General features: G+C 48.4%; 1 protein-coding gene across 1 annotated transcript in view; it reads right to left on the bottom strand.

Annotated features, from left to right (window-relative positions):
- The window catches only part of LOC115657893 (gamma-aminobutyric acid receptor subunit gamma-4), a 96,847-nt gene extending 77,390 nt beyond the window's left edge, over positions 1 to 19,457 (bottom strand). The window contains exons 1-3 of the mRNA XM_030576226.1: positions 18,666 to 19,457; positions 7,262 to 7,410; positions 6,734 to 6,801 (exon numbers count right to left, since the gene is read on the bottom strand). Of these exons, the coding sequence (XP_030432086.1) occupies positions 6,734 to 6,801; positions 7,262 to 7,410; positions 18,666 to 18,721 (273 nt within the window). The 5' untranslated portion in view covers positions 18,722 to 19,457. The remainder of the gene's footprint in view (positions 1 to 6,733; positions 6,802 to 7,261; positions 7,411 to 18,665) is intronic.
- Between the last annotated feature and the right edge of the window lie 531 nt (positions 19,458 to 19,988).

The raw sequence follows: 19,988 nt of genomic DNA, 5'->3' as shown, positions 1-19,988 counted from the left end.
CCTCTGACACCCACAGGTGGAATTGCAGTGGCACTTTGGCACCTGACTCCTATTGGAGGCGAGTGAGAGTTAGGCACCTAGTTGCCACATGTGCCTTTGCAAACCTACCCTGTAGTCTCAGAGCTTTTCAAAAGTGATTTGAGTTCTTGGGGGCCACAGTTGTGGGGGTTCCAGCCTGAGATGTCATGAAGTGGGAGCCTTCTCAGCCAATAATATTAGGCTCACCTTTGAAACTCTTGGCTTCTGGTCACAGCGAAGGAGGAGGAGCTGGGAATCCAACTCAGATCTGCCATGTTAGCAACATGTGCACGTACTATAAAAAAACCCAGTGGGGCCAGCTCTGACTCGCTGTCTCGCGAGGCCGAGAGCCGGTGGCATCATGCTTCCCAGGCCCCATTGCTTTGCCCCCAACGGTTCATCAGAATGGAAGTACTGGCTACAGTGATTATTTAGTGCACAAAAAGTTCTGCTTGTTAGAGGCTGCAGCTGTGTGAATCGGCCTAGCAAAAGCAACTTCCCTGCTGGAGCCCTGCAGATGTGGGTCATTTCCCAGAGCCAGCCATGCCTTAATGCTCCTTATGCACAGTGAGTGCACAGTGCCTGCACCAGAGATTCTGCACATTCCTGGATCCCAATTTAGAAAAGGATTAAAAACTTGCGCTAATACTTAAAAACACCCTCCCTCTCAGCTCATGCTCTAAACTCTCAGTTGCATCTCCTGACTTACATTTCCTCGCTTGAGGAAAGGGTAGAGCTTTTGGGGAGAAGGGGATTTTTGTGAGTGGAGGTCAGAGAGAAGTAGATCACTCTCACATGTCAATGCTATAGGTGCATATAGTGATCAGCTCTGTGGATCACAGGCCAGGTCCTCAAATGGTGTAAATCAACTATGACCTCAATGGAGGCATGCTCCTTTACACCACCTGAGCATCTGGAACCATGTCTACACAGCATGATCTCCCCAAGTTCCCTCAGCATTTGCTGGACAGAGTGTAATCACAGATTAGATTATTATTAGGGTTGGAAGGGACCTCAAGAGATCATCTAGTCCAAACCCCTGCTCAAAGCAGGACCAAATCCCCAAATGGCCCCCTCAAGGATTGAACTCACAACCCTGGGTTTAGCAGGCCAATGCTCAAACCACCGAGCTATCCCTCCTCCCCTAAAATAGGGGATAGGAACAATCTCCTTCAGTTGCTTCCAAAGCCTGTCCAGGAATCTAGAGGGACATTCCCTGGGCATTACTCATAGACTTTAAGGCTAGAAGAGCTGATCCTGATCATCTAGTCTGACCTCCTGCACATTGCAGACCACAGAACCTCGCCCACTCCCTCCTATAACAGACCCCTAATCTCTGGCTGAGTTACTGAAGTCCTGAAATCACGATTTAAAGACTAAGTTACAGAGAATCCACAATTTACACTAGTTTAAACCTGCAAGTGACCCATGCCCCATGCTGCAGAGGAAGGCGAGAACCCCCCAGAGTCTCTGCCGATCGATCCTAGGTAAAAATTCCTTCCTGACCCCAAATATGGAGATGAGTTAGATTCTGAGCACATGGGCAAAACCCACAAGGCAGATACCTGGGAAAGAATTCTCTGTAGTAACTCAGAGCCCTCCCCATCTAGTGTCCTGTCTCTGGGCATTGGGGATCTTTGTAGTAGCAGCCACCGATTGGCCACATGCCATTGTAGGCAGTCTCCTCATCCCATCCCATCCACAAAACTTATCAAACTCAGTCAGATTTTTTGCCCCCACTGGTCCCCTTGGAAGCCTGTTCCAGAACTTCACTCCTCTGAGGGTTAGAAATCATCTAATTTCAAGCCTAAACTTGTTGCTGGCCAGTTTATATCCATTTGTTTGTGTGCCAACATTGGCAGTTGATGTAAATAACTCCTCTCCTACCCTGGTATTTATCCCTCTGCTGTATTTATAGAGAGCAATCGTAGTTCCCCTCAGCCTTTGCTTGACTAGGCTAAACAAGCCACACTGCTTGTGTCTCCTCTCATAAGACAGATTCTCCATTCCTCTGATAATCCTAGTAGCCCTTCTCTGCACCTGTTCCACTTTGCATTCATCCTTCTTACACATGGGTGACCAGAACTGCACACAATACACTCAGTCCAGGATCTGAACATTGTGTTCACAGCAGAAAGTGGTGTGCAGAAAGCAAACTAATTTGTAGCTTTTGTGAATAAAGACACAGCTCTAGACCTCTGCATCTGCCTCTCCCTCATTCCAGACAAGGCACTGAGGGTGGAAGGAGGCCACATCAGCTATAGTACACCTTCACAATAAAACTTGCTCTGGCATAAAGGGGCTTCCCAGGAGCTCCAAAGAACTTTCTGATACGGTCTCCCACAGTATTCTTGCCAGCAAGTTAAAGAAGTATGGGCTGGATGAATGGACTATAAGGTGGATAGAAAACTGGCTAGATCGTCGAGCTTAACAGGTAGTGATCAATGGCTCCATGTCTAGTGGGCAGCTGGTATCAAGCAGAGTGCCCCAAGGGTCGGTCCTGGGGCCGGTTTTGTTCAATATCTTCATTAATGATCTGGAGGACTGCGTGGACTGCATCCTCAGCAAGTTTGCAGATGATACTAAACTGGGAGGAGTGGTACATACGCTGCAAGGTAGGGATAGGATACAGTGGGACCTAAACAAATTAGAGGATTTGGCCAAAAGAAACCTGATGAGGTTCAACAAGGACAAGTGCAGAGTCCTGCACTCAGGAAGGAAGAATCCCATGCACTGCTACAGACTAGGGACCGAATGGCTAGGCAGCAGTTCTGCAGAAAAGGACCTAGGGGTTATGGTGGACGAGAAGCTGGATATGAGTCAACAGTGTGCCCTCGTTGCCAAGAAGGCTAACCGCATTTTGGGCTGTATAAGTAGGGGCATTGCCAGCAGATCGAGGGATGTGATCATTCCCCTCTATTCGGCATTGATAAAGCCTTATCTGGAGTACTGTGTCCAGTTTTGAGCCCCACATTACAGGAAGGATGTGGAAAAAGTGGAAAGAGTCCAGTGGAGGTCAAAAAAAATGATTAGGAGACTGGAGCACATGACTATGAGGGGAGGCTGAGGGAACTGGGATTATTTAGTCTGCAGAAGAGAAGAATGAGGGGGGATTTGATAGCTGCTTTCAACTACCTGAAAGGGGGTTCCAAAGAGGATGGATCTAGATTGTTCTCAGTGGTACCAGACGATAGAACAAGGCGTAATGGTCTCAAATTGCAGTGGAGGTGGTTAAGGTTGGATATTAGGAAAAGCTTTTTCACTAGGAGGGTGGTGAAGCACTGGAATGGGTTACCTAGGGAGGTGGTGGAATCTCCTTCCTTAGAGGTTTTTAAGGCCAGGCTTGACAAAGCCCTGGCTGGGATGATTTAGCTGGGGATTAAGTCCTGCTTTGAGCAGGTGGCTGAGCTAGGTGACCTCTTGAGGTCCCTTCCAACCCTGATATTCTCTGATTCTATGCCTTAAAGGAGCTAGAAGATGAAACAGAGGAAGAGTTGTTGGGATACAGTGAGATGGAGGAGGTGGAGGTGACATATGGAAATAGAGTTGTAGCAGCCATACAGCTGTCTGTAGCTTCACACTGAGGCCTTTTGTTTTAGGTGTTCTGCACCTTTACATTTCTGAGGACTCATTTTGTTCCCCAAGTCGCTGCTGCCTACAGAGGAGATGCACACACTATGCTCTTCCATGGAGACTTTACTTTGAGTCTGTCTTGTTGTTGTTTACTCCTTGGTAAAATGAAAGCCCTTTAGACAGACAGCAGTCGTCTGCTTTGTTAAGGGAAATATAAGGGAACTCATGGAAACACTGAGGAGTGGATTTGTTAGGAGGGAGTGTGCGGTGTTAAGAGCTCACAATCCCACTGCTCACAGCATGTTAAGAACTGATGTAAAGCGCTGCACTGACAAAGCCATCTACAGTACACAAAGGATGTTATTAGTCCACAAACGCTACCTAGTCTTGAGTGTCATCGACTGGCACTTATCTGTTAACTACTTATTACATGTATATACAGACCTAGAGCTTTCCTTTACAGATGGGATACATGGAACCAGAGAGGAAATAGATAGGAGGAATGGACAGGGAGAAGGAATGGGCAGAATACAGAGAATCAGAGTGACCAGTCCTGTAATTATTAAGATCAGGGATTTTTATTTGCTGATTTTCTCAGACCTTACCATATCCCCACACTGGCTTTGAATAGTACATTAAGATCTGATGGCTGTATGCGGTGAGCAGTGGACTCTGTCTCACATCTGGGATAGTGGCAGCAATATGGAGCAATCATATGATTGCATCCCACCTCATATCCCTTGCATCCTTCTAAGTCCCTCTCAATTGATGCCAAGGTTCCAGTATGTATAGTACAGCTAGCAGCGCTGGACAGTGCTGGCTTGGTTGTCTGCCTTACCCACTGGGCTACCTGGAATGCAGCTAAGAAATTCAACATGGCAGCCATCCTGCTGCACCCCTCCTCTTCTCCTCCTTGAGAGGGTGTTCTCATCACCCAGGTGTGTAACTTTCACCTGCCTTGAGCCACCTCCCTGAAAAGCACTGGGCAAGGGGAAGCAATGGAAGAGGCCTTCTGAATATAAGATGAGGGAGTCATTCCCTAAGCCTCCTGATAATATCTTTATTATTCAAGCAGTGCACAGCCAGGTCCCCATCTGGGTAGCTTGCATGCTGCCATCTGCAGTATACACTTTCCAGGGGCAAACACTGCTACACCTTATGGCATAAATTTAGAGACAGTCCAAATGTTTTCATCAAAACTTAACAACAACAACAACACCCCCCCTCCCTCACACACATACTCAAAATGGTGGCTCAACAAAAATGAACCCATTTGCAGAACATCTTTGTCTTGATTGAAATTATCAATTTTTTCAATGAAAAAGAATGGAAACTGAAAAATTTCCAGGGTCTGGTACAAACTTTCAGCTTTAATTTGTTTTTTTTGGTAAGATAAAATAAAATAGAGTTCCTGGAAACCAAAAACTCCCTTAATCCCCCAGCCCAAATTTTACTGATAACTATCTTCAGAACCTTTCAGTTTGTTTTTTTTTACTGAACCCATGAATGGATTTCATGAAAAGTTTTCTGGGGAAAAGGAACTTTTTATAAATTTCTCCCTCCCAAAATTGGCATTTTCCAATCACCTAGTGTTAGCTTGTACGCCCGTTGGGGCAGAGACCCTCTTTCCGTTATGTGTTTTTACAGGGCCTAGTGCAGTGGGGTCCTGGTTCTTGTCTGGGGCCTGTATATACCACTGCAATTAAAATATGAACATTAATTATGGCTGCTCAGTCTGACCCATCCAGATCTCATACATGGCAACTTACAAGCTCATGCACCTATATTTCACACTATGATTCCATTACCATAGCAACTATCCCCAGGGTGTATACTCCTATCTCCCGGTTACTTACACTGCTCTCTCTCACACAGCCTAACATCTCATCATGACACACTGTCATCCCAGCAGCGTCAGTGCAGTTCACTAGTATGAAGGGTGCCTGAGAATGAGAGCAATCTCCTTCCTTCCCACGAGGCTGGGGGAAGCTGTCACGCAAAGATGCCTGTTCATGCATCAAAGATCGGGAAGGCAACAGCATCCATCATTGTCAGAACATCCTCTGTCACTTGGTGGTGCAGGATCATTTATCCAAAGCACAGGCACCTGGGGCATTTGGAGAAGGGGGACCTGGTGTAATGGGGTTCACTCATCACTGCATCTGGGTATCTGCTCTTGTTCAGTCCAGACACCCCTTCTGTAACTCACTTGCTCCACAGTCCCTCTCACTCTCCAGGACTTGGGGTGCTCTCTCTTCTTGACTCAGCCCTCCGGTCCGGTCACTGTGTTATTTTCCCCTTCCAGGGTTGCCAGACAATTCCACCAAACAATCTGCCCATGCAGCATCTCAATTCCCAGTCTGTGCCACTTCCTCAGTGGCTGGTACGGGAACCTGGGCCCACCTGCTACTCCAGGTTCCAGCCCAGGGACTCTATCAGTGGCAGTCAAGGTCTGCACAATCTCAACCCTCACTGCTCTTTCTTTGGCTTCTTCCTTGCATAGGCTTTCTTCTCCATAACTCCTCTGGGTAAACCACTTCCATCAGGGACGGGATTCCAGGGCTTGTGCTCCCTGCTGCATCTCCTTCTACCCACCACTCTGTGCCCAGAGATTGACCGCCAGCACGTTCCCTGCAGCCCCCTTCTGCTCTCAACTTTCTGGCATTATACAAGCCCAGCCTGCTCCTGCCCAGCTGGGCTTCATCATCCCTTAGACCTTAGCAGCCCTGCCTCTCCTCCAGGTGCAGTTTATAAGGTTACTTGGCCCTCATCTGAGCCACCTTAACCCCTTCAGGGCTGATGTGTATGTGTGTGTGTGGCGGGGGGTGAACACCTCATCAGACCTGGATCCAAAGCAGCCTTCTTTTTAGCCTGCAAAACCAGAACCCGGCAGGCAAAGATTTCCAAGTCCCAGCCTTGCCTGTCTCCAGTAGCAATCAGCTGTGCTCCTGGCATCTCTCCCCTAGGGAAGGAGAAGAAAATCTGGATCCCTCTGTAGAAGTGCCACCTAGGCCATGATACATGATACAGGGATGGTAATGATTTGGAGGCATTTCTGGGATAGGGGGCTCAGCTGAGATCCCAAATTCCATGTTCTCACTCCCTACAATCTCACTTGGCCCTAGTAGCCTTTAACACTCACCATCTGGATGACGGAGACCGGCCCGATGCTGTTCACATAGATATCCACATCGATGAATGTTGGCTTGACTGGAAAGAGAGTTAAAAGGATGTAGATGAGCCAGGGGCAGGGGCCTACAGGGAGGAACATGGGAGTAAGGGGGGAACAGGCAGGCACAAGCTGAAAGCCCCTGAATTGAGGGCTGGGAGACCGCAAGAGAGCTATCAGCTCTAGACCTGGAACATGGGTGCATAGCGCTGGGGGTTCTAGAATAGCTTGAGGCTATTTCTATTACAGGATGGAGACTGCAGGGAAGAACTCACATTGCTGGAGTCCTCTTTGCTGGTACTGGTGGACACTGCTGGGAAGAAGCTCACAGCACTGGATTCCCCCCTAGCTGGTGCTAACAGGGCACTGCTGTTAAGAAGCTCACAAGGTCTGGAACAAACCGAGCATTTTCTGGAATCAACCATTAAGAACTTACTCCCTCCCCACACACCAACAGGCCTGGGGACCAAGAACAAGCTGAGCTTGGAGGGGGGCACTTACTGCCGATGTCGGGCCTCAGTTTGTTGTCGTAGTTCTTCAGCAGTGAGTTGAGGATTTGTGTGGCGTCTGTCTCCTGCGCCTTGGGGGTTAGGACCCAGGTTTTATTGACACTGAGGTAATCGTAGTCATAATCCTCCATGCTTTCTGTCCTGGAGTAAACGGGCAAAGAATGAGTAAGCCGCCCCCATGGCCCCAAGGCTACCCACCATCACAGGGATAGAGCAGGACTGCGCCTCAGAGGAATATACCCGCCCTTGGGAGTTTCTAAAGTTTCTCCAGGGTCTACCTCAGACACTTGCCCAGCATTGTCACTATGTCCTGGGGCAATGAGTAGAGCAAACTGGAGTGGGAAGGGGAGTTCGATTTCCTACCATTGCCCTTTTTCTTTTCCCCACTCCAAGGTCAGCTTGAGGCATTTATAAGGGCTCAAGGAGAGAGGGCCAGGAGCTCTCCTTGCTAGTAGGGTCAGGAGAGCTGCATTCCTTCCTTTGAACTACTCAGGGGAGCTGGCTATCCATGGAGGGGAAGCTCCCTGCACCCTCCTGGAGCTCCCTCAGGAGCCATGTTGCACATTTGTACCCCTACAGCCGGCCTGTGCCTAGCAAAGCACAGTCCTGCCCTCAATGAGAATATGGTGTTCTAGTCACAAGGAGAACTGCACCTCAGACCCCTCCTGTCTCATCAAGTCCCTCCACTACCAGATCTTGGGCCTCAAGCCATCCCTTGGCCCCAGGTGGAACCACATGACTCACTTGCTGTCAGAACAGGCCCTGAGTGGCAGCCCCCTAGTACTAACTGAGAGTACCTACGTGATATAGTCTCTGTTCCCCACAACAGTCCTGACAGTGGTTATTACACTAACCAAACAGCCTTCTCAAGACTAAGCCTTATTTACTCAGAACAAAAGCATTTAAGAGACAAGAGGTCTTAAGGGAATAAAACAGACTGTATGCATGTCTAGGGTACCAGGTGTCCTATCATATTTCATGCGGGGATCCTGGCAGGTCTCAGATTCCCAGAGAACCCCACATAATCTCCAAGACTGATTGTCATAGTCTGGTCCCTTAACTCACCAACCATTTCTCCCCGTTTCAGGGAAAGTCCCCTTGAAAAGCTGTTCGCTTCCAGACTTGGCAAGACAAGTTTGCCTCTTCCTTGACGCTAACAGTTTGTCCCACTCTCTTTCAAGTGTGTGCTAGGCTGCCTTTACCAAGAACTCCTGGGTTGCTTTCCTGTTCGCTTTTCCCACAGCTCCCTACTCAGTCAGATCAACACATTCATCCAGGAAGTTCCAATAACCCCCAGTAGTTACATTGACCACACTATTCATTCCATCAGTATATCACAGTACCGATCAATTACTACAGAGCAATTCCACATCTACATTTGCTATGACTTTTAAGAATGTCTCCTAGCTGTACATGTCAGCTGTCATTCTCCCCAGTGCTAGAGAGGGCTTCTCCACAGGAGCTGCCATTGCGCTGATACAACCCAGCGGCAACCCTGCAACGCTGACAGGGAAGCAGGCCCTGGGAATGCAGAACTCCTTTTAATACACAAAGAGGCAAAGGCCGGCAGAAGGTTCGAATGGAAACACTATTCTTTTCCAAAGTTGCAGTTAGTTAATCAGGGATTCCTAAAGTTAAAACCCATGTAAAACTTGTTCCATGACCTGTCTGAAGCTCTCTGCCTTTCCTGTGTGTTCAGAGGTGGAGGAGTTTCTGTTATCAGAGGATTGGACCCATTTATCTGTCTGCCTGCCTCTATGTTTTAGATATTTACACATCATGTTAGCACTTCCTGTCTGATTGCTCATTATCCCTTTTGATTATGGGAAAGGAATCGTGTGCAAGTTTGCTATCCAAGAGGAGGCAGTGATTGGACTAGGTCGGGGTAGGCAACCTATGGCACGTGTGCTGAAGGTGGCATGCGAGCTGATTTTCAGTGGCACTCACACTGCCTGGGTCCTGGCCACTGGTTCTGGGGGCTCTGCATTTTAATTTAATTTTAAATGAAGCTTCTTAAATATTTTAAAAACCTTATTTACTTTACATACAACAATAGTTTAGTTATATATTATAGACTTATAGAAAGAGACCTTCTAAAAACGTATTACTGTCACGCGAAACCTTAAATCAGAGTGGATAAATGAAGACTCAGCACACCACTTCTGAAAGGCTGCTGACCCCTGGACTAGGTTGTATATTACACTACTGTTTGCCTTTTAACCTGCCCCACAGGAAGAGTGGAGATTGTTGCAGTAGGAAAGAAGGGATCACCAGATGACAATGAGCCACCTACTAAAGGTCTTGGGCCAGAGGCAGCTCCACCGGTGCAGGCTGGAGTAAATTACCCACTTTCTTCCACTAGCCTGGCCTAGCTCAGGGTGGAATAACTCAATGGAGAGTAGCTCACCCTGGCATTATGCCTCTCCATCTACTGCCACCTATTCTTTGTGTGGTGGCAGGTCACAGCAAGCCTTTTAGGAGAGGAATTATACCAGCAGAAACCAGAGTAACATCTAGCTCTCATCTTAATGTTCTTTAGACCCTCTTGTAAAGGAGCCCTGAACAGGTCACCTGCAGGGATTGACCCCAGGACCTCTGACTTGAAAAGCAACACACTGCTACACTTGATCTAAAGCCCGAGTCCAACAACAGCAAGGCAGTAGCAGACCCATCAAACTCAATACCAGATGCCACCACCAGAGCCCCTATATGCTATGTCAGGATGGATTACTCTACTTTCAGGCTGGCACAGTAATGTCTATTAGGAGAGTGGGGCTGTCATAACATTTCTTCCCAGATCTGGACCTTAGTGTCCAAAATATGGGTGTTAGCATGAAAACCTCCAAGCTTAGTTACCAGCTTGGACCTGGTATCGCTGCCACCAGCTAAGAATTATACAGTGCCTAGCTCACTGTGGTCTCCCCAAAACCTTCCTTGGGGGACCCCCAGACTCAGATGCCTTGAGTCTTACAACAAAGGGAAATAACCCCCTCCCCTTGTTTCCTTGTTACTTCCTCCCAGGCTCCCCTCCCTGGACGACCCTAGGAGATTCCCTGCTTCCACTCCTGGAAACACAAGTACCGAGAGATCTAATCTCTCCCCCTCACCCAGAGGGTATGCAAAGTCAGGCTTAGTAAATCTAACACAAAGAGATTTTCCCCTTGACTTTTTCCTTCCACCAATTCCCTGGTGAGCTGCAGACTCAATTCCCTGGAGTCCCCACTAAAGAAAAACTCCAACAGGTCTTAAAAAGAAAGCTTTATATAAAAAAAAGAAAGAAAAAGACATTAAAAATAGTCTCTGTAATAAGATGACAATACACAGGTCAGTTGCTTAAAGGAAAAAAATGAATAAACAGCCTTATCCAAAAAGAATACAATTTAACACATTCCAGCAACTACACACATGTAAATACAAAAGAAAACAATATAAACCTATTGTCTTACTATCCTTGTACTTACAACTTGGAAACAGAAGATTAGAAAGGCAGGAGATAGAAAAATCACTCTCAGAGCCGAGAGGGTCAGACCCAAGACAAAGAACAAAGAACTCACACCCAAAACTTCCCTCCACCCAGATTTGAAAAAGTCTTGTTTCCTGATTGGTCCTCTGGTCAGGTGTTTGGTTCCCTGTGTTAACCCTTTACAGGTAAAATAACATTAACCCTTAGCTATCTGTTTATGACAGGGGCTTCTTGTGTGATTTAGAGGGGTTTTTGTGTGGCATTTCCATACGGCAAAAGCCCTAGAGCAGGCCCAGTTATATCAGTGTAAAAGAGCTTTTTCCAGTACACTTATTTTGCTCCCTGGACTGCTATAAGCTACTGCAGCAAAAGCACATTTTTGCCGGTATAAACTGCAGCTACACTAAGGTTTTCCAGCATAGCTATTCCAGCAACCCTTTTCAAGTACAGACCTGGCCTTATCCCCCGTTAAGGGCTAAAGCATCTTGTTATTAGATCCATAGGGAGGATTTAGTTCAGTTCCAGGTGAAATGGTCCTTTTCTGTTGCTACACACCATTGCTAGGTTGTGACAAAAATATCTGGAAGGAAGGTGTGTGTGTGCATGTTAGCCCTTCCCGGCTCGCTGTTTCCCAGCCCAGCCCCCTCCCAAGTCAGGCTGGGAAGATGTACTAACTGATGCCCAAAAGCTACCTCAAAGACAGAGCAAACAGGGAAATAAAAGGTCGTATCTGTGCACTGAGACACACGCACAGCTACCAATGGAAATGTCACATAGCTAGTATTTAGTAATCAAGCACATTCAGTGGCTGTTCCAGGGACTGGAGGATATGTGTCCTTGTGCCCAAGCAATTCTGACTGGCAACTTGTGACAAGTACAATCCAGTCCCCATATGTCTCCTGCAGACGCAGAGGGAAGCTGGATCCCTGCTCCTCACATCAGCTCTTCGAAATGTCAAACCACTCAACTCTCAGCATGGTAATACAGCTGAGAAGTGGCTGAGCAGAGTGAAGCAGTCAGAGCTCAGCGAGGAGCTGGGCAGGCAGCAGGTCTGTCAGACACCTGGCGAGGAACCCACCCGCACCCCCCGGTATGGCAAACACTGTGAGTGACACAATCACTCCCTGTCCTGCGACCGATCCGTGCAGCACGTGTGACAGTGATCAGATGCACTCTTGTTTATGGATGGAGTCAGACATCCCCTCCTTGGGCAACGCGTGACATTATTGCACAAGAACGCAGTGTTATTTGCTTTGTGTCTGTGATTCCGAGTGTTGCTTTTCTCAAGTAGCCGCTTGCTGTGTTGAGGATGACGGGCACAGGAAAGGGGACTGATAGCTGCTGAACAATCACAGCCTCTATTTCAGCCTGCGGGGCCAGCTAATCCAAAGAACTCAGGGCTAGATTTTCATGGGCTCAGCCCCCAGTGAACTGCTCTCTTCTTCAAATCTGACTTCAATTAGAGGAGCTGCACCTATCCAAAAATTCTAGCCCTAGCAGTTATGCCATGTGGTTCGGTCCAGCAAAGAGGTGACTGGGAGTCAGGAGACCTGCGTTCTGTTCCTATCACTGCCACAGTCATTTAACCAACCCCTGTGCCTCAGTTTCCCCACTTGCAAAAGATGGATGATGTTACTTCCACATCTTTATGAAGTGTCTTGAGAGCTATGAATTCATAGCACTGGATAGGTGATCTGTATTGTTTTTATTGTGGGAAGTGACAGAGCAAGCTTCCCCGCACCCTGACAGCCAGTGTGCCCCAACCCTGGGATAATTCTATACTCATTGGCCAAACAGTGCTGCTGCAATTAGAACTTAGCATCAGAAACAAATGAGGATATTTTTGTGATGTGGACCCCTGTCCTCCGGGAAGCAGCCTGGTGCTGTAAATACCTGGTACTGAACAACTGTCACAGGATTTAAGCTGTCAACGGGAAGATATAACACTCAGCAGCACAGTCTCAATCCCCAGAGCTGGCCAGTCCCTTTCATGTGCTTTTATGGCCAATTCTTCTTACTTTCAAACCTAAACTCCAGGTGCACAGCTGGGCAAACTTTTTCAGACAAATTGTTTATTTGCCACAAAATGCAGTTTTGGGTTGTGAATTTGGGTCAAATTCAGCAAATAGTTCTGGTCAAAAAACCAAAGATTTTTCCTACCCAAAAGTCAAAATGTTTTGTTTCTACTTTTCATTTAGAAAATTAGTTAGTCATTTAAACAAGCAAGGAAGCAAGCAAGCAAGCAAGCAAACAAATGGGTTAAAAAAAAACCCACCCACAAATGAAACAAAATGAAAACACAAAAAAGAAAAACAAAAATATTGTTTTTCAGGTTGCATGAAGTGTTTTGTTTGCTCCAAAATGAAATGAAATAAGTGGAAAAAGCTGTTATTCACTCAGCTCTCTCTAAGTGTAAGCCCAGAGTTAATAAAAGTCAAGTAGCAGACCCTGGGTTTGTTATCCTGGGGCTTGAGCATCTGCACTTATTTGTAACCCCAGGTTAGGAACTGTTGAACCCTGGGGCTACATTGCATCATGTGGGCCTGAATCCAACCACCAGGGCTGGCTCCAGGGGTTTTGCCACCCCAAGTAGCTAAAAAACCCAAACAAAAAAAAAAAGCAGTGATCACGATCTGCGGCAATTCAGTGGGAGGTCCTTCACTCCGAGCAGGAGCGAGGGACCCTCCGCCGAATTGCCACTGAATACTTGAATGTGCTGCCCCACACTGGAGTGGCCGCCCCAAGCACCTGCTTCCTAAGCTGGTGCCTGGAGCCAGCCCTACCAACCACCCATATCCCAGACTTCCTAGCGCCCTCCCAAAATGTGGCTGCTCTAGCCCTTTCTTCATGGTGCAGTGTGGGAAATCTGGACTGTTCAGAGGGGAAAGGAAGTCAGCCCATGGGGTTGTGGGATACTTTTGGCAGGCTCTCAGAATACAAGTCCAGTGGGGCTGCATCTACCCCGGAAAGCAGGAGGGCTTGCACCAGAGTTCCTGGCTTGACTTAGGCTTGGACGCTTCACCCTTGTAGGGTGTTAGGTCAGAGTCCCAGGTTAGTGTGATTTGGGTGTAGACAAAAGGGGGTGAGGCTTGAGCCTGAGTTCATACCCTGGGCTTACACTGCAGTGTGGACATACCCTAGGTGTCCATAGGTGATCTTATCCCACACTATTGCATCTTTACCTCTTGAGGGATCCAGCTGCAGGGGGCTTCCCATGTAATGCACCGAGTTCTCCTTCCTACCACATGTAACAGTGCCACTGAGTATTTGTGCTAGGTAGGATAAAAGTCTCTGTACATTCAGATATGAGGAGAGAGGAGGAAATAAGCAGTCTGGCCAGTGTGAGCCCAATCCAGAGGGGATACCTTGAATCAGGACCCTGTGCACGATGTTACCCCAGGGGTGGGCAGCCCTTTGGCTGGGATCTAGAAACCCCTGCCACAACTACATGCCTCACCCTCAAATTAAAGGAGCAGGCAGAGCAGGGTCTTGAATGTATCTGGGTGACCTCTTGGTGGGCTCTGAAATGCTGGCAGTGGGGAATCCCTCAGAGAAGGGGATCTCACCGAGAGGCACATTCTCTGAGGTGGCATCATGGGTGGGCATCTCAGATACCACACAACCTAACCAGCCCTTTAGGAGAAGCAGAAGCTCCTTAACTGCTACCGACATGGATCTCCCCTAAAGATGGGCCCAGCACAGCCCCCTGGATTCACCCAGCTCAGCTCTTTGGGTAAGTTCAGGTCCTGATCTGGCTTGGGATGGGCTCCTACCTGCAGCATCCCAAAGGGGAATCCTTGACTCAGCCCACTGCACATTTATTGCTTCCAGTGCCTAAGGGCCCAACTGCAGAGGCCTCATTGTCCCAGAGGTCAATGCTCCGCCATACTAAACTAAACAGGTCCTCAGCTGGTGTCATGTGGCATGGCTGCGTTGCCTTCAGTGGCAGGAGCTGTGCCCATTCACACTGCTGGGGATCTGCCCTAGGAAATCATGACACGTAAGACGCCTCTTCCTCTTTGCTGGGTGGATGGCTGGGAAGTGCGGAGTTAGCTGAACACAAAGGATCCAGCTGGTGCCAGAGGACTCGTTGCAGCTCATGCTGGGCGGAGAAATGGCATGAATCAGTTTGATCTCTACTAACTGGTCACATCCAGACTCAGCCCCACTTAGACTGAGCCCCAGGCGCTAAGTGTGACAGAGTCACACATCACAAGCCGTAGCTGTGAAAATCCAGCGAATATGGGCTGGGAAGCTGGTGGACCTCACTCTCCTCCCACCCCCCAGCAGCCATCCGCTCCCGCTCCACAAGCTCCATGCTTAGAGCTGTTCGGGAGTGGGACAGGGCTTGCTGGAGAACCCCAATTCTCTTTGGGGGATGGGAGAGGCACTTTTGTGGAAACACAGCTGTCTGGGGGAGGGAGAGATGGGACAGTTGATTGGGTGGGGCTTCCTCCTTAGAGATGTGAGTACATGGAATTAAAACCTCCAAATAACCCTGCAACCTTCCAACCTCCAACTGTAGTGTTCAGTGAGTGAATCTGTCACTGGAGATGCTTGGGCCATAAAGCAGAGCACTTCTGCCAGGATCCACATTCTCAGCCTCAGAGTACAGGAATATCCACAAACTAATACACTAGTGCAAGGAATTTCACTTTCAGCCTTTGCACTCAGATACTGTGGTGATGTGCACATCAGACAGCACAGCAGGACACACTAGCAGTGCCAGAGTTCATGTCTCCAGCCTCATAACCCAGAAGGATCCATCTAATAGTGCAATAGCACCAGCATTCATGTCGCCAGCCACAGAGTTCACTAAGACCTGCACATTAGTACAATTGCACTGGGATTCATGAAGATCCACTCACTAGTGCAAATGCACTAGGGTTCACGTTCCTGGCCTTGGCATTCCAGATGATTGGCACACCAGCATACTGGTATCAGGATTCATGCTCCCCGCCCCAGACTGCATTTGTAATGGGATTTGATCAGCTTTATGTCGGCTTATTCTGCCAATTAGCTTCAGCCAGTAAAATCCCTCTTCCCCCGAGCCCGGGGGGTAATGATCTGCTGACAACATGTTCTTTTCCCGATCTGGCCATTAAGCTCACCAGCAGGGTTAGGAGTAGTAAAAACGTGAACACGCTTGCTTGGGGCTTTCAGCGCTGTTTACAGAAAAGCTTTACAAGCTGGTGGCTTTGGGACAGAGTCCTAATCGCCCCACACAATGCCACTGGAGCGTCCCATTGAAATGGGCATCAAGGGCCCGGGAAACAACAGGGACCTGCCAACCTGTAGAGTTTGTGAGAGATGAATGCTCCCTCTCTCCTTCCTGGCTCTGTTCTGCAACCCTGGGGTGCCCATCCTGTGATACCCTGGGTGCTTTCTGATCATGGTCAGCCTCCTTGCATGCCGGATACATATGCTCCCTCCTGCCACACTGGCAAACTGTGCCCTCCTGGAAGTGGACCCTGATCCACTGAAAAGGGGCAGGCAGAGATGCACAGTCTCCTTGGCCCCTGTGCATTAGTGGCTGGGTCCTACGAGGGGCAGAGCATTCCCCCCCTTCCCATTGCAGTCAGTGGGAACGGCTGGCACTCACAGCCAGAGATGAGACAGATCTCCAGGAGATTTGAGTTATAAGGGTACATAAAGAATCTAAGAGAAACGTTTTTCTCTCTCTGCACGGAAAGAGTCCTTTGAAGTCAAAGGGATTTACACTAGCTGAGGAGCCTGGCCAGTGCTAGAAGCATCAATTGGATTCCAAAACAAACCAGAAGAGAGAGAAAGAGGAAATTAAGACAAAAAAGAAAATGTAACAATACTGACTGCACTGGGAAATCTGTGTCTGTGCTGTGCTTGTGCACTGCAGTGTCGTTTGTCTAAGGCTCTTAAGGTGCTGTGCTGTGGGATGAAAGTATCATTATTATCCCCATTTCACAGGTGTGGAAACTGATGCACAAAGAGAAGTGACTTGTCCAAGGTCACATAGTGAGTCAGTCGAGCTGGGAATGGAACATAAGAACGGTCACACTGGGTCAGACCCATGGTCTATGTAGCTCAGCACCCTGTCTTCTGACAGAACAGAGGCCAGTGCCAGGTGCTTCAGAGGAAAGGAATAGATTGGGGCAATTTACAGAGTGATCCATCCCCTGTCGCCCAGCTTCTGGCAGTCAAAGATTTAGGGACACCCTGATTATGGGGTTGTGTCCCTGACAATCTTGGCTAATAGCCGTTGATAGGCCTATCCTCCATGAATTTATACTTCTGGCTTTCACAGCATCCCCTGGCAACAAGTTCCGTAGGTTGACAGTGCATTGGGTTAAACCTGCTGCCTATTAAATTTCATTGGGTGACCCCCTGGTTCTTGTATTGTGTGAAGGGGTAAATAACACTTCCTTATTCACTTTCTCTGCACCATTCATGGTTTTATAGACCTCTATCAGATCTCCCTCAGTTGTCACTTTTATAAGATGAACAGTCCCAATCTTTTAAATCTCTCCTTGTACGGAAGCTGTTCCAGACTCCTAAGAATTTTTGTTGCCCTTTTCTGTAACTTTTCCAATTCTAATATATCTTTCTGGAGATGGGGTGACTAGAACTGCATGCAGTATTCAGTGTGTGGGAATTCCATGGATTTATATAAAGGCATTATGATCTTTTCTTTTTTATTTTCTATCCCTTTCCTCATGGTTCCTATTCTGTTAGCTTTTTCAACTGGTGTGGCACTGAGCGGATATTTTCAGAGAACTATCCACCCTGAATCCAAGATCTCTTTCTTGAGTGGTAACTGCTAATTTAGACCCTATCATTTTGTATGTATAGTTGGGATTATATTTTCCGATGTGCATTACTTTGCATTCATGAGCACTGAATTTCATCTGCCATTTTGTTACTGTAGCCTAGATCTCCTGACTCTCAGTCCTTTGCACTGAATATGGGACCCAGGCAATGGCCTTTTCTTCAGAAATCATCCCTCTCGGCAGCGTACTAGCTGCAGGGGATTGAGGGAAGGTTGATGGAACCAGGGCGGGAGTTCTCTGCTTACCTGGGGTTCAGAGCAGTGGCAGGTTCATGGAGGCACACATGGCATGGTGCTGAGGGAATGGTAATGGCAGATGGGCAGAGCGGGCGCAGCATGTGGGTTTGGGGATGGATGGGGGAGCCCTAAAACGCCACGTCTGGCCGTAGAGGCAATTTCTGCCCTGGCTGGAAGCCAATGCCAGAAAACAGATGAGAAAGCCCACCATGTGGAGATTAATGCTAACCCTTGTCTGACAGAGCAACCTCCGGAACCATCTCTTCCTTCCCCACTGCACTTCCAGGCCCTCTCATCTGACTCTTGAACTGAGCAAGGGAGACGCGCTATTCCACATGCAAAACAATACTTGGCGCCTTTCACCTGAGCCTCCCAAAGTGAAGAACAGCTGTTAACAAAGACAGGCAGCGTCTCTGCAAGCTGTCATGCCCCATTCTACAGGGGAGAGCAGTGAGGTGCTGAGATGAGAAGGGACTTGTCCAAGGTCACCCAGCAGGTGACAGGGCACAAAGAGAACACAGGGGTCCTGGCTCCCTTGCCAGATGTATAGGGGCAGGGAGCATCCCAGGTTAATTGCTCATCACTCCAAGCACCTATCTGCTTCTTCGTACTATGTTTAGTCCCTTCTCTCCAGGGAACAGAACTGGGGGCTCAGTCCCAATGGTCCCATAAGGCTTCTTTCCTTTTCACAACTCCAACCCCACTTGGCATGCGAATTGAAGGCAGAAGGGTCTGAGCTTGGACCAGACAAGCAACACAGCCTACAAAATACAGCTGGGCTCGTTAGGAGCAGGGAGGTGCGTGGATGCCAAGGAGAGGGTGAGGGGGTTGCTGTCAATCCCAGCATCTCTTTGGGATTGGGGTAGGTATATTAGGAGAAAGCAGGATTCTCACCTTATCTGTAGGGCGGGATAGATTGTCAGGTACATCAGGAAAACTTTCCCAGACATCTTAAACGCACGAACCAGGCAATCCCAGGGAAGCGCAGTGTCCACATAAAGAGAGGCAGCTCGGGCTGGCGTGACTGCACTTTGACAGATTCCTTCCTATCCAGTTTGCAGAGGGGCCCAGGGGCTCCCCTCTCTCCTTCCCCAATCTGCCCCAAAGGATGGCCAGCTCGGTCCAGGTGTGCTGCAGCTGGAGTCTCTGGGGACCAGCAAAGAAAACACTTGGAGCAACCAAACAAAAAACTAAAGGTGGCGGTAACGGGGGAAACCCACCCAGGAGAATCCAAGTTCAGAAGGAGGAGGAAAGCCAAGCCTGGTGCCTTTGTGTCTCCTTGCCCTCCAGCAAGTTTAGGGGCTTTTCTTCCATTCCTGCCCGCTTGGGCACTGCCTCTGTGGCTTTATTGTTGAATTCCCAATGTCCAATGTCTTTATGGAAGGGTTTCCCCTCTTCTCCTTTTTCCCAGCTCACCAGCTGTGCCTGTGCCCAGCAGACAGGTGCAGTGAGAGCTGTGTGTGTGCGCACAGCACAAGCCCCACCGGTTGCTATTGCAGCCTAGAATACTGAAATCCTCTTCTCTCTGTCCCCCTCCTTTTCTCTGCCTCTCTCTTTCTCTATTTCTTCCTTCTGTGCTTCTCTCTCCAACCCTCCCAAAATCACCCACCCTCCCTCCGGCTTTTAATCCTTCCTTTCTGATCCTTTTGGAAAGAAGGGTCAAAGTTGGACATTTCTTATCCTACTCCTTAGCAGGAGAGGAACAGAGCGAGTGAGAGGGAGACTGGCAGGGAAGAGGAAGAGAGATGCTCAGAGGTCTCACGCAGGGTCCTAGCTCCCCCCGTTTAGTGCAAGGGGTGGAGGAGGGCCTCCTCCTTCCCAGCAGGGCAAGGGTTAACAGCTTCTTCTTGCTCCTTTCTTAAAGGGAAAAAAAGGCAAAAAAAGTTCAGTTGCTGTGCTGACAAAGGCTGTATCCAGAAATCAAAGGGAAATGCCTATTTGTGTGTCACCGAGTTACCAAATGGAAGCTTTTGGGAAGGCGAAAACCGGAATTCATTAACTTGTGTAAAGCTCTCTCTCTCCTCCTTCACTTAATGAGACATGACAAGGTCGTCGCTCGTTAGTCACATTGTAGCGTAAAACCTCGCTCAACGTTTTGTTAAAAGCTGGGGAGCGAGGCTGTTGCTTGTAAAAATGTGCCAGAAGCAAATGCCAGCAATGCTGAGCGAGGCTCAACTCGGCCAGTAGAAGGCGGCTTCGCACCCAGTGCATTGTGGG

Source organism: Gopherus evgoodei, chromosome 9 (assembly GCF_007399415.2).
Source record: "Gopherus evgoodei ecotype Sinaloan lineage chromosome 9, rGopEvg1_v1.p, whole genome shotgun sequence".
Lineage (NCBI taxonomy): Eukaryota > Metazoa > Chordata > Testudines > Testudinidae > Gopherus > Gopherus evgoodei.
Note: the sequence above shows the minus strand (reverse complement) of the source record. Positions and strands in the feature narration are given on the sequence as shown.